We start from the raw sequence: 13,421 nt of genomic DNA, 5'->3' as shown, positions 1-13,421 counted from the left end.
AGGAATCATTCCTGGAGGTGCTTGGGAGACAATATGTGATGTCATTGGTGGCATCAACCATGTGCAAGGTAGGCTCCTTATGTTCTGCGCTATCTCTCTAGTCCCAAAGTTGTGTTTATTTTCAGGCGATCTCTATCCCAACTAAATTAGGACTTTCAAGATGTAAAAGTTAGGGTGATGTAAAATAGGCCAGTCAAACAGAAAGGGCCATTTTACTACTTGAAAAAGTTCTTATTGGAGTATCTACTCACATCTAAGATTCACAGAACTAGTCATGATTGTTAACTTCTGCCAGCAAAAAAAAAAAAAAAAAATATCTCCTTGGGATATGGATATGGACCCACTGCTCAGTAGTGTTGGGAGGCTTGAAAGTGGATTGACCATCTGTGAGGCTCAGAACCCCTCTTTAGAGAGGTATACTTTTATATTTCTTGCCTCTTTTGTTTCTTTGAGAAATTCTTGCTAAGTTTTCTTTAGATTTGGGCATGGGGAGAAAACAGCATCTTTTAGAGTGATTCCCCTATGGGCTAGCTGTGGTCGATCCAGCATTTCATAAGGTCCGAAGGGATTTGATGTGAGCAAAAGCAAAATAAAGCCTGGAGAAATGCCCATTTCTTTACCCTTTTGCCAACTACATCTTTGTAATAGGAAAATAAAAAATGAAGCTGGAGTTGAAGGAACATGATGAACACTTGGCAAACCCTAGGCTAATGTGGGACATAGAGATTAATTCTGCATGATTTATATCCTTGTAACATGGCAATATGGAGGTATAATAATTTCTCTGTATCTGGGAGTAATGCTCCAATGACTAAATATTTGATAGGTTACATTATTATTATTATTATTAAAATAGAAAAACTTATTGCAAAGTAGAAGAAAAAAAACATACTCAACTGAGGAGGAACTGAATTGAAGACTAATTGTGGTAGATTATTTCCTCAGTCTAGGAATCATTCTATCAATAATTTATATATGGGGACATTTTTTGATTCTCAGGATGCCATTCTGGCCCTATACTCAGGAGTCACTCTTAGGGGGCTCAGAAAACCATCTGGAATACTGGGGATCAAACCCAGTTTGGATCTGTGCAAAGTAAACACTCTACTGTACCAGCACTCTGGCTCCATGGGAAACATTTGGAGTATTCTCAAATCCCCCAAATAAACTACCAAATTCTCTGAAGGAGAAATATTACACTTTCTGATAGTGAGGGAATCTCAAAAGCAGAGGTTCTTGCAGGTAACATGGGGGAATAAAACATCAATAGGTCTCACAGGTCAAACTGTTCCTCTGTTCCCACATTCTCTCCTGGATCCTTTCTGTCTACTTAGAAGACAAGATTCTTCCAAAGACTGGCTTGAATGCCCAAGCCTCTCAAACACTTGCCACATCTAGTAGCCTCATCTTCTTGTAGCTCCATTAATATTACAGATATGTATCCAGGAGCCAACATGACTGCTCTTTCTTCACCATTCCTCCCTCTTTTGTAATTTTCTGCCCAAACACGTGACCAACTTTGCAGGTCAGTTTTGACCCACTTGTCCTTCTTTGCCTACCTTCATTTTCTCTTCCTGGAAAACATCCTCTTCTAACAAATGAAGCAATTCTCAAATTCACTGTCCTGCTCTTCTGAGTCCTGAGCAAGTGTGGTCCCTGAGAGCATCAAATCTCTATGACCATTCCCTGGGAACAGAGATGGGTCAACTTTGTTGACTTCTCCAGCCTAGGAAGACATAAAGTTCCTGATATGCATGGAACATTCTGACTTCTTTCAGGAAACATCCAACAATGTAGCCCTGAGCTTGAAGAGTGACTCTGTGTTCACTGAGGCCCCTCAAAATAAATACCACAGAAAAATAAATCTGAATTGGAGAAAGGAAAGAAAGTCCAAAACAGCTTGCTTGGAGGCCATAGGAAGGAGCAATAGTGCAATAAAGGGCTTGAATGGGGATGGAAGTAGCTAACTCTGCAGGCATTTATGGTCCTTATAGGAAGGATGTGAGGGAGGATCTTTCAAGATGGGGGGTGCTGGAGGGAAACTGGGGACATTAGTGGCAGGAAATGTGCACTTGGTGAAGGAATGGGTGCTGGACATTGAAAGACTGAAATTCAATCATGGGCAACTTGGTAAAACTGTATCTCATGATGATTCAATTCAAAATTTATTTATAAAAATAGAAAAAAGATTTATTTTACTTGAAAATTACATATTTTTCTTTAGAAAAAGAATGAATATATGTGTTACTGATTTTGTAAATTAAATCTGTCCCCTGTTTGTCAGAATTTGAAATTCACTGGTTGTTTTTTTTTTTTTTTCATGACTTCTGAGAATTACAAGATATTCTCAAACTTTACTTATTCCTGTGAAATGGAGTTGAATACTTTTCTAAATTTAAACAGCCTAAATTTTTTTTTTGGGGGGGCCCACACCTGGTGACACTCAGAGGTTACTCTAGGGTATGCACTCAGAAATTGCTCCTGGTTTGGAGGACCGTATGGGACGCCTATGATCAAACTGTGGTCCATCCTAAGCTAGCGTGGACAAAGAAGATGCCTTACCACTTTTGCCTCTGCTCCGGCCCCATAAACAGCCTTAAATTTTAAGGCTTCAATTTTAAGCAGGTAATATATATATATATGACCTGTTTAAAATATATATATTTTAAAATATATAATATATATTACATATATATATATATCAAAGAACTGCAAAAGGAAGATTTCCAAGTTCTTCTGAACAAAGGTACCATTAGAAAGAGAGGTTGTACTCCCTCCTCCCAAAGTGCTGTGCTCAGTGCTCAATGCTGAGTACTACTACTGTTGTACTTGTTCAGCATTTATCTGACATTATTTTGAAGTCATTGGTATTCGAAAGTGTTCAATAAAACATGTCCTTCATACTATAGAACACCGCAGCTCCAGAAAACCCTAAACCTATCCCCACCACTGCACCCTCAGTTCTGTTGACAGAGCAGATCAGAACAGCCTCCCTGGTTGGAACATTCAGATTACATTGTAAGGACACTCCAGGACAATGTGTCTATCAGTAACCCCTGCCTCCGATGTAAGCTATTACCTTGAACACGAACATTTCTAGATGTCTTCACACTGTAACTCCATTGACTTCAAACTCACAGCTTTGATATCAGGGCCACTCAGAAACACTTTCTGATTAAACTTTAAAGCAGACTTTTAATGGGAGGCACAGCCTCTCTTTTTAAGCTTCTGTCTTTGACTCTCCTGCTAATTCCCAAATGATTGAATTAACTCCCACAAGCAGAATACTTAATGGGGAAGTAGTTAAAGTACTATGATGCTTGCCCACCTCTATAGACCCTTTAATAAGTTCAAGCTAAGGATGTTGTTAATTAAAATGATCTCTGGAAAGGATCATATTTCACTTCGGTCCAGATTCCCTTCCTACTGAGATGGCTGCTTCTCTACAATCATGTGTGGCAATTCCTCTAAATGGGATCAACTTGGGTTGGAAATGCTGTGAAATGAAGATGGCAATACAGCCTCTGTGAGGGGATTCAATCAGAAAATAGAACTGAGAGGCTGGAGCAATAGCACAGAGGTAGGGCATTTGCCTTGCATACAGTTGACCCCGAGGACTGACCCAGGTTTGATACCTAGCATCCCATATGGTTCCCTGAGCCTGCTAGGAGTGCTTTCTGAGTGCAGAACCAGGAATATCTTTTGAACACCACCTGGTGTGGCCGAAAAACAAACAAACAAAAAGACCAAAAAACTTTAGGACTGAAACATCAACAGATGTGAGTAGTTTTATAAGCATGAAATCCTGGATGGAAGAGTTTGTCATCATGGAGTAAATCACTAAGTATGTAAGTCTAAGTTTGTCTGAACTGGACATAGAAAAAGGTGGTGAACTTCACTGAGGAGCTAACATATATATTTAATTTCAAAATATATTTCCATTTTCCACAATGCCCAACTATGACAATACAGTATATTTTTACTGATGTTTTAATCAGTTGATTCAAGGTCCTCAACTCAATTTATAAGTCTATTTATTGATGGGAAAGGACACATAAACAATTCAAAATAAAAGAAAGTAGAAATTGTTTTAGATTTTTTACATTGTTTTAAAAGCTATATGTTTTGGACATACTAGAAAACTGGTAAGAACAAAATTCTATTGAGGGGGTGAATCTGAGTATAGAGTACAATATTTCTTATTTAGAAAGGTGGGCTCTTGAGCTTTGAAGTTGAGCCAGATTATAAGGATGGGCAGAATCAGGCTGTTATCCACCTGTTTACTTTCAAAGAATTCAAGGGGAGGCACCATGATCAGGATTTCATGCTTCTTGTGTTCATTCTAAAAGCATTGCTGGGTCATCACTTTAATCTGAATCACAGATATGCAGAAATGTTTCAGCTTCTGCTGCATTTATGCCACTATTTAACTCAATTCAGCCTCGTAGGGTGCTGGATTCTACCAGTCCGTTTTCCTGGCCTGTCATCTTCCCACAGACTAGTCTTGGCAACCATATGGAAGGGGAAGGCCACTGATCAAATAGCAGGTGCCTGTCTTCAAGTCATGCCCAGTTTGGCTGGCAGAGCACAGAGAAACCCATACCCCAATCTCTCCCATTGGCCCTTACGGAGGCTGCAGTAGGTCATTGTTCTAGGCAGAGCTAAACTCAATCAATGAAGAAAGGAGAAGCTGCAGATCGGCCTAGATTTGAAACTTTGAGAGTCTTGGGTTCTCCCTTTCAGAAGTCAAAAGTCATAAATAAGCTGGTGCAAGTAAGTCTAAAACAGCTAGAGAAGACTGTTGTCTAATATACATCTGCTAAGGTCACTAGTCTAAGTTGTCTCAAATTATTTCAGCCAAGATTATTGGCTGTTTCTTGGTATCCATCTGTATCCATATTTAAAGCATTTAAATCCTTTTAAAAATTCAAATTCGGGGCCGGCGAGGTGGCGCTAGAGGTAAGGTGTTTGCCTTGCAAGTGCTAGCCAAGGAAAGATCGCGACTGTGATTTGATCCCCCGGCGTCCCATATGGTCCCCCCAAGCCAGGGGCAATTTCTGAGCGCTTAGCCAGGAGTAACCCCTGAGCATCAAACGGGTGTGGCCCGAAAAACCACAAAAAATAAATTTCAAATTCATGTCTTTCTTCTCCTGCTTTCACTACAGCTAATGAATTTGGCCAGCAAAGCTCTAAAAAGCAGCCAGTTCTTCCAGAACACAGAGAGTTTTCTTGCAAAAACCCCACTTGACCAAGGGCTGCTCATACTCAATGAATCACAACTGCCTACAGAAAGAATTCTGGATCATGGACTAGGCACTGATAAAGTTAATTATTTTCGGGAAAAATGTTCTTCAGCTGCATGCACGAACTCAGGACACATGCTGTGTGTATCATAACAGACAATAAAAGAATGACTAGACACGTGTGTAATCATGCAGGTAAGGAGCGCTAATAGAGACAGATCAGAAACGATTCTGATAATCCCAGAGAAATGAAGCTGAGAATCCAGGTTTATCTCTTACTGTCCTGCCTTTCTCCCTTCCAGCAGAGAAATGCATCTCTGGGAAGTTCTGGGGCTGCCCAAGAAAGTCAGAGCATCCAATCAGCTACTTCCCCACCATGGTCACCTGCTGTCTCCTGAGCTCCCAGAGAACCCCCCAGGCGAGCCCAGCTCAGCCCACCCCAAGCAGAGAGCCCATGGCTGTACATACCTGGTTGAAGCTCTGGCCCGCACCTCGGGCTTGCGTGGCACGGGCGGGCAGCTGCGAAGGGGCCGTCTCCCCCAGGGCCAGGGTCTGGTTGCTATGGTAGCTGGCCGGATACTGGAAGGACCCTTCAGGTTTGGAATTGAGCTGAAGTGCACTCTGGGAGAGCAGGCTGGGCCCTGCATTGAAAGTCATTTAGAGCAGTAAGTGACAGCCTCAGTGGAGCAGAAATGACATGTATTATTTATTGAAAGTGGCCCGGAATGATCACACGCACATGGTTCCAGCCATTTATGCTTGGAATCCTGAGAATGAAAATGACCAGCTAATTCCACTCCAGCTCTTAAATGAGATTTTTTTTGGGGGGTGGGGTGGGGATGGTTGACAATTTCTCCAAACAGTCGATTTCTTTTTCACATGATCTCATGGTGACCTACATAGATGTATTTTTTTGGAGACAAATGAGTTAATCAAGAGTTATTTTCATACGAGACAGATCGAAAAAAATACTCGAAACAACATAAACGTCTACCTTTTGGTACATGTTTCACTTTGTTCATTTAATTCTATCTCCACTGAACAACCAGAATGAGAAAATCCTGAAAACATTCTCATCAGTGACAATGCTATTGTAGGAAGAGTGATGTCATATTTCAATGCCTGAAGGGTAGACAGTGTTTAAAATATTAATAGCTCCTCCTACAATGTAGAATTCACTGCCCCCTCACAGGATCTCCTGCAGCTGGTTATTTTTACCATCAAAGCCATGCATAGACCAAGAACAGAGAGAGAATACGGGTAAGACAGGTAACATTTGTGTGGCTCATATGAAGAGATAGAGAAGTGAGAATTGCTCCTGGTCTTATTAGTTAATGATTGTTGGGAGATTGAATTGTTTCCTGTTTTTGAACATTGTATTTAGATGGCTTTCTTGAGAGAGTCAATCTATCTATTTTCTCTTCAAGCAAATTTCCTTACTTGGTCACACAAATATTGGCATGTTTTTTTCACCACGGATGGTCATGTCCCTTTTGATGGTGGGTAATTTTACTCACATGCACTCAAGTTAACCACGGTTTCACCCTTAATGTGCCTCTTTGGTTTTAGACAGACACATCATTGCTAATCAGTCATATTTTTAATGTGCATGTCAATTCATGTAGTGTTTCTGATTCCTACTTGGTTTCTTTCTTTTTAAAAAATGTTTAATTTTATGAAAGCACCATGATTTACAGTGGTTTTCTTTCTTAAGACAAGGACATAGTTCAGGGATTTATATGGCCAGGGGCATTCCAGGGTTTATAGGACCTGGGCTTTATTATTTTTTTTTTACACAAAAATAACCTGTCTCCATGCATTCACATACCCTCTGCCATTTGAGCCCTTCTTTTTTTCTCATGACCAATGGACTCTCTAAGCAATGCAGAAACATTTTTTCATCTTTAGATATGAAACAAGACAACTACATAGTACAGATGGAATTTGGCATTTTGTATATGCACTATCTGGAATAAAAAATTGCCAAGTAAGGAAATCATTATGTTCCTCTTCAGCTCCCAGAAACTTCACCAGGAAGGGCACAACAAAAGTATAATTGTAATCCTTTTGCATTTAATCCAGGAAATACAGTCTCGAGAACATAGTATACACCAGATGGTGAAGTTTGCAATAGCCTGCAAATGAATCACTTACTCCTCACTGGTGGCATTATGGCCTAATCACCAGACATACAATATCTCTGTGGGGAGTGCACTCAAAGCTCCATTCTGGATGCCAGGAACACTCTGCCCCACCGTGCAGAGAAAACTGCCAGCAACAGAGAGGGCAGGATTAGGGTCTGAGGCCCGCTGGGAAGAGGCTGAGGCTGAGGGGAGTCTCTGTGTAGGCAAGGGCCACGATGAAGGGCCATGCTGGGTGCAGATGGAAAATAAATGAAGGAAGGAGGAGAGGAGGATGGGTAGGAGAAAGAGAGGAGGATGGCAGGGAAATGAAAAAGATGGAAGGAGGAGAAAGCTGCAGAGTAAGTGAAGGAAAAGATGAGGAGAAGAATGGAAGAGACTGAAGGAGGAGAAGGAAGGCAGAATGAAGAAAGGAGTGATGGTAAGGGGTGGAAAAATAAGAGAATGAGGAGAGGTGAGAGAATGAAGGGAGGAGGGGAGAATAAGATGACAGAGATGGGAGACAAGAGAAGAATAAGGGAATGAGGGAGAAGACAAAGGATTGGAGAAAGGGGAGAATAATGGCATGAGATAGAAGGAAAGATGGGTGAGGAAGAGCATTTGGGGATGAGGATGAAGGAGAAAAGATAGGAGGAGGGGATGACAAGGGAATGAGGGAGAAGGAAGAGGATGAGAGATGATGAGAATAAGAAAATGAGGGAGAGAAAGAAGGATTGGATAAAGGAAAAAATATGAGGATGAGATAGAAGGAAGGATGGCTATAAGAGAATATGGGGATGAGGGAGACAGAAAAAGGTGGAAAACAGGGAGTAAAAGAAAGAAAATGGGGATATGGTGTTGGGAGTAAGGGGTGGAGAGAAGAAGAGGAAGAAATGAGAAGGAGAAGAGTATGTGAAAGCAGGGAGAAGTAGAGGGGGAATGGACAGGAGGGAAAGGGGAAGAATAACATTTTGGCAAGATGGAAGCTTCCAGATTAGCAGCAGGAGGTACTGGGGGGTGAGTCTACATAAACCAAGGGCCTGGTTCATGATCCACATCCACTGAGACTCACACAGCCTGTGGCAGGGGAGAGAAAGATGAGGAGCACAGATTCATCCAGTGAGTGAACACATCCCCGTTGGAATAATGACTCCACACTGGGTTGGTTTTTGAGTATTTTCTTCTAGAGAGTCTCCCAGACTAATGGGCCACACCCTCACCCTTTTGCAAAAGCACATCCAAGGTCACAGGTAGTGAAAAGGACACTCCAGAATTAAGGGCCCCTGAAAAGGCAATACATTAAGATACAATCTTGAGCTTATGTAATTAATATGTCTAACAGCAGCTATAAAGCAAAAGAGCTGCACATACAAGTTTTTAATGTTTCAAATAGACAATGTCACTTCACTAGAAGATCTTTAGGTCATGCAGAAGATGGCTAGATCTCTGTACATACTGAATTTTGTAAATGTCAACTCCTTCTGAATTCATCAGGTTCACCAAAGAATAAAGTTCACTAATGGATGTATCAAGTCTCCCTAAATCTACACCATACATATTCTGAAGCAGGATCTCCAGGTGAAAATTCAGAAGTCCCCTGGCCAAGAGATTTCAATAAAAATATGATTTAGGTGCTTCAGAAATAGACATCATGAAACAATCCAGTTGCCCTATGTTTTCTAAATTCATTTATGTAATTGATCAAGTTGCAATGAAAACAAACCAAGACGATCTACCTCATTACTTTGTTCACACATCTCAAGCGTGAAAACCAGATGTGCTCTGCCAAAGGGAATTGCTCCAATGAGCAACAGATCATAATACCACACACGACAGCTTGCCTTCTAGAATAAGAGAGGACAACAGCCCCAACATGACAAGCTATTTCAAAGTTGTTCCCATTGCTTATTAGGTGTTGATGTATGACCATTAGACTTGGACATGTCCCTTGGATAACCCTACTGTAATGACAGTTGAACCTGGACATGTTCCTTAAATATCACCCCTTAGACATGCCCTTTAGACACACCTGTTTGGCATGGCCCTTGTCATGACAGGTATAAAAGGAAAAATAGGAACTTTGAAGGGGTGCTCAGGATAGTGGCCAGAGCAGCTCCTGCCAGCTCATGGGGTGGTAGAGGTGGTAAAGATGATAAAGCATCAGCGAGATGCTGCCTGCTTTGTATCTATCCCTTTTTCTTTCTTGAATCTGGGCATCCCCCAGTTTGGATGGTGCTTTTACATCTATTCTTCTCTCTCAGAAACCCTGGGGCATCTGTGGCAGGCCTCAGTCTTCAGGAACAATAAAAAGTTTACTTGGTTTTTACTTCTCTCTTCTCTCTCAGTTCTGGGCAGGTGGTTACTATATGTTGGCATCCCAAGGTAAACCTGAGGCCGAATCTGGCAGCCAGGCCCCATGGACCTCTGTAGCATGCATCCCTGGTAGTCTTATTGCAGTTGAGCAAACTTGTAGTTTATTGAGGTAACCTGCAAAAGCCTGACAACCTTGCAACTAACGTAGTAACTTCAGCAAATTTCTACAAAACTAGGTCTTAAGTCAACAGAAATACATGAGAATACAAAACTAGTTAAACTTCCAGGATTATTCATACCTTTCTAAAGAAAAATTCTCTCTATATGACTAACTCTCCTTGGTTCCTTCATGGACATGCTTGTGTATGATATTTTCCACACAATGCAAATGTATTTCTACCTTTCCCCTTTAAATAAACAACTTATATTTTTCCTCCAAAATTTTGGACTTTCCCTCACATCCACTTGGGCTCCAGGTCAAATTTGATTGCAGCACCAAAACTATCTGCTAGGAGAAGAGAATGGGACATGGTTTTGGTGTGCAACTTGGGCAGGAGGAAAGAGCAAGAGATCAGATCTGGACACTTTGCCCAATAAAATAACATGATGCCAATGAGTGTAATTCATTGCTCCAGGAGACATGGGAGCTAGGAGCAAGTAAGGGCCTTTGTTGTCCTTAGGTCTACAGAAAGCACAGAGACCATCTGAGATCTCTGCTTCCTGACATGACCAGGGGTTACTGATTTTTTTTTCACTATCTAGGTCTGTGCACCCTGGGACTGTCTTCAAGTCAGAGTCCAGGTTCTGTTTCTGGAAGCAAAGGTGAAACCATTTTTCTTATTTGTAAATAAAACTTGAGACAGTATTTTGATCTTGTTCAAGACCTCAGCGGTCCCAACTAGACCAAGGGTTAAATCCTGAAGGCTTTTGAAGAATGTGGTCTCTGCCATAAATGCTGAAGAAGATACCTGGGAAAGGTCTTAAGTCTACACCAAGATCTCACTGTGTTGTCAAAAACACAGAGTAACTTGAGATTCAGTAGCATCTTAAGGACAAAAACTGTCCTGTCCTGAGTGTAGTTATGGACATGGAGTACAGAGAGATGACAGGCTTAGACTATGTCCACACAGTGAAAGAGACAAGACTCATACCTTCCACTATTCCCCTGAGGGTGTAGGATGGATGTGTAATACCAAAGTACAGCCATGTCAGGAAAATTAAAAAAATAGAAATCTAGTCACTGGCAGGAAAAATCTCACTGCCTCTGATTGATTCCACTGGACCTATCCTGAGATAATCTGGCTTTTGGCCAGGTAAACTTTCTGATGTAAGGGATGGGGCAGAGACCAACCTCTGTTATAGAAGTCTGTAAATAAACTGGCTGTATAAAAACTAACACTCAATTATAATTCACATACACAGATACAAGACAGTAAAATTTCTCCTACTGCTTTTTTTATTTGTTTCTGGCCACAACCAGTAATACTCAGGAATTTCTCCTATTTGTGAGCTAAATGATCACTCCTGCCAGTGATCACTCCTTTAGTGCTGGGAGCAATGCTGTATTTGCTGCATACAAGGCCAGTGCCTTAATCACCATCCTGTCTCTGAGCTCAGGAATCACTCCTTGCCATACTGGGGGAGCATAAATAGTGCTGAGGATCAAACCTGAATTGTCAATGCAAGTGCATTACACAGTCCCGACATCTCAGTCCCCATTTTCTTAAATACATAAGATGTCCTAGAAGTTTTATGATCACCAGCATTGATTCTCTTTACCAAAGAGACTTCACGGAGACTTTATGGTGTGGGACACAAGTCCTAGCACACATCACCTTCATGAAATGATGTGGAAAAGACCAGAAGCTGATGCAGTGACTCTGCAGACCAGCTCCCCCAAAGGAAGCCTGTTTCTGCCACACCCAGAACCTGGCCAGTTTGGGCTGATTTGAGCCTCATGTTCATGAAAGCATCATACAGGGGGCAGGAATGAGAATGTGCTTACTGTCATGTCTGTGTCTTGAAAATTGAGTTCCTGAATCCTAACTAGGCCCCAGGAGGAAAGAGACATTCATCTATGCCTATGCATAAAGCTGGGGTCTCAGTGTGGCTTCAGAGTGGATGTTCTGGACTCCACTATTTTATTCAGTCCCTTCACATTTTCATCTTTAAAAATCTGAGCATCTAATGAGATAATGGATGTGGAAGTACTTGGGAAAAATAGAAATTGCTTCACAAATGTCAGTTATTATTCTTCCCCAATTATCTAATTATCTAGCCACATGATTTGATAATAAACCTTGATTGGGATTTGTTTGTCCTGAAAACCTTATTACCGAACTGTCCCATATATCATTTATTACTTCCTTTCCACACTCTGGAACTCTCATTTCACAGAGGAGACATTCAAGGCATAGCTGATTTACAAGAGCCTGCCGGAAATAAAAAGAAAAAACCAACAACAAAACAAGAACAATAATAAAAGCAAACAAAAAAGCGAGGTGATAAAGTTCTTTTATTTTTTCAGCCTAAAGTTACCTTCTTTGTCAGTCTCAAAAAATGGTGGTGGGAAGGTTTCACTGGTGAAGGAAGCTGTTCTTTTTATAACTGAAACCCAACTACAAACATGTTTATAATCATGGTGCCTAACTAAAGATATTATTAAAAATAAATTAAAATAAACAAAAATAAAACAAAAACAAAAAATGCATTCTTAAACCTAAAGTGCTCTGTAAATGTCTTCTCCTTTAGCATTTTCTGATGCCCAACTACACTGGGAACATTGATCCTGTCTATAATGTGCAGAGAGTAGACTATGAGAAAGTTTAACGCTTAAGGAATGTGTACAAAGCTCTATAGTATAGTTTTCTGGGAGAAGGACAAGAGGCCATGAGGGGTCCTGAACAGGAAGCTGTGCTGAGATGCTAAAGATACTCAGACCAGAACTTTTCCAGAAGACTTTTCCAGAAGAAGACTTTTCCAGAAACTTGCAGGTATTTAAGATCTTACCCTGACTATTGGTCACATTAAAAAACAAGAGAAAGTGTTTGTGTAAGAGACATTTTATATATATCACAAATGAGTGTGATTATTCTGTGTCTATCCCTCTCCCTCTGACTCATTTCACTCAGCATAATACTTTCTAGATTCAATTAGGTATAAGAAAGTTACCCCCTGCAAAAAAAAAAAAAAGAGAGAGAGAGAGTACAGTATTAATATCCAAAGACAGTACAGACGAGGGCTGCCAGGGCATACCTAATCTTTTAGGGGTGCTCAGCCCACCAGATGTATCCTCAGATTTTCCTTGTGGGTAGAACTAATTTAACCCCCATGGAGTTCCTCAAAAGGCCTGCTGTGGATGCCTTTTTCCCTTGCATGGATGGTTGAGAAATTTCCAAAGAGATGGCTGGCATTACATTTTCAGCCAATATTTGATTATCTCTCCTTTGTATATATCAGGCAAAATAATGGCCTCTATCAAATAATTTGGCTCAGAAATTCCAGCACCAAGTTTATTTGAGAACCCCTTTTCTGGATAATAGCCAGCCCTAAAAGCAAAGAAAATGCTTTTTCTCTCTTTTTCAAATATGTCCCTGCAGCTGCTTTTTCTGGTAATCAAGGGCGTAACCAGAATGCAGATCCTGGCTATTGACTATTGCCCTCCTTTAGAAAAAGGAAAACTAATTTTTGGGGATTTGGCTCCTCCCTTCACTTAACCTCTAAAACAATAAAGTCCAGTCTAATA

General features: G+C 40.9%; 1 protein-coding gene across 4 annotated transcripts in view; it reads right to left on the bottom strand.

Annotated features, from left to right (window-relative positions):
• CTNND2 (catenin delta 2) overlaps positions 1-13,421 on the bottom strand; it is a 974,640-nt gene that overhangs the window by 430,142 nt on the left and 531,077 nt on the right. For all 4 annotated transcript variants that reach the window (XM_049767900.1, XM_049767903.1, XM_049767899.1 and 1 more), the window contains exon 6: positions 5,712-5,884. In XM_049767900.1, the coding sequence (XP_049623857.1) occupies positions 5,712-5,884 (173 nt within the window). The remainder of the gene's footprint in view (positions 1-5,711; positions 5,885-13,421) is intronic.

This window comes from Suncus etruscus, chromosome 2, assembly GCF_024139225.1.
Source record: "Suncus etruscus isolate mSunEtr1 chromosome 2, mSunEtr1.pri.cur, whole genome shotgun sequence".
Classification (NCBI taxonomy): Eukaryota; Metazoa; Chordata; class Mammalia; order Eulipotyphla; family Soricidae; genus Suncus; species Suncus etruscus.
This window is presented reverse-complemented; position numbering and strand designations above follow the sequence as displayed.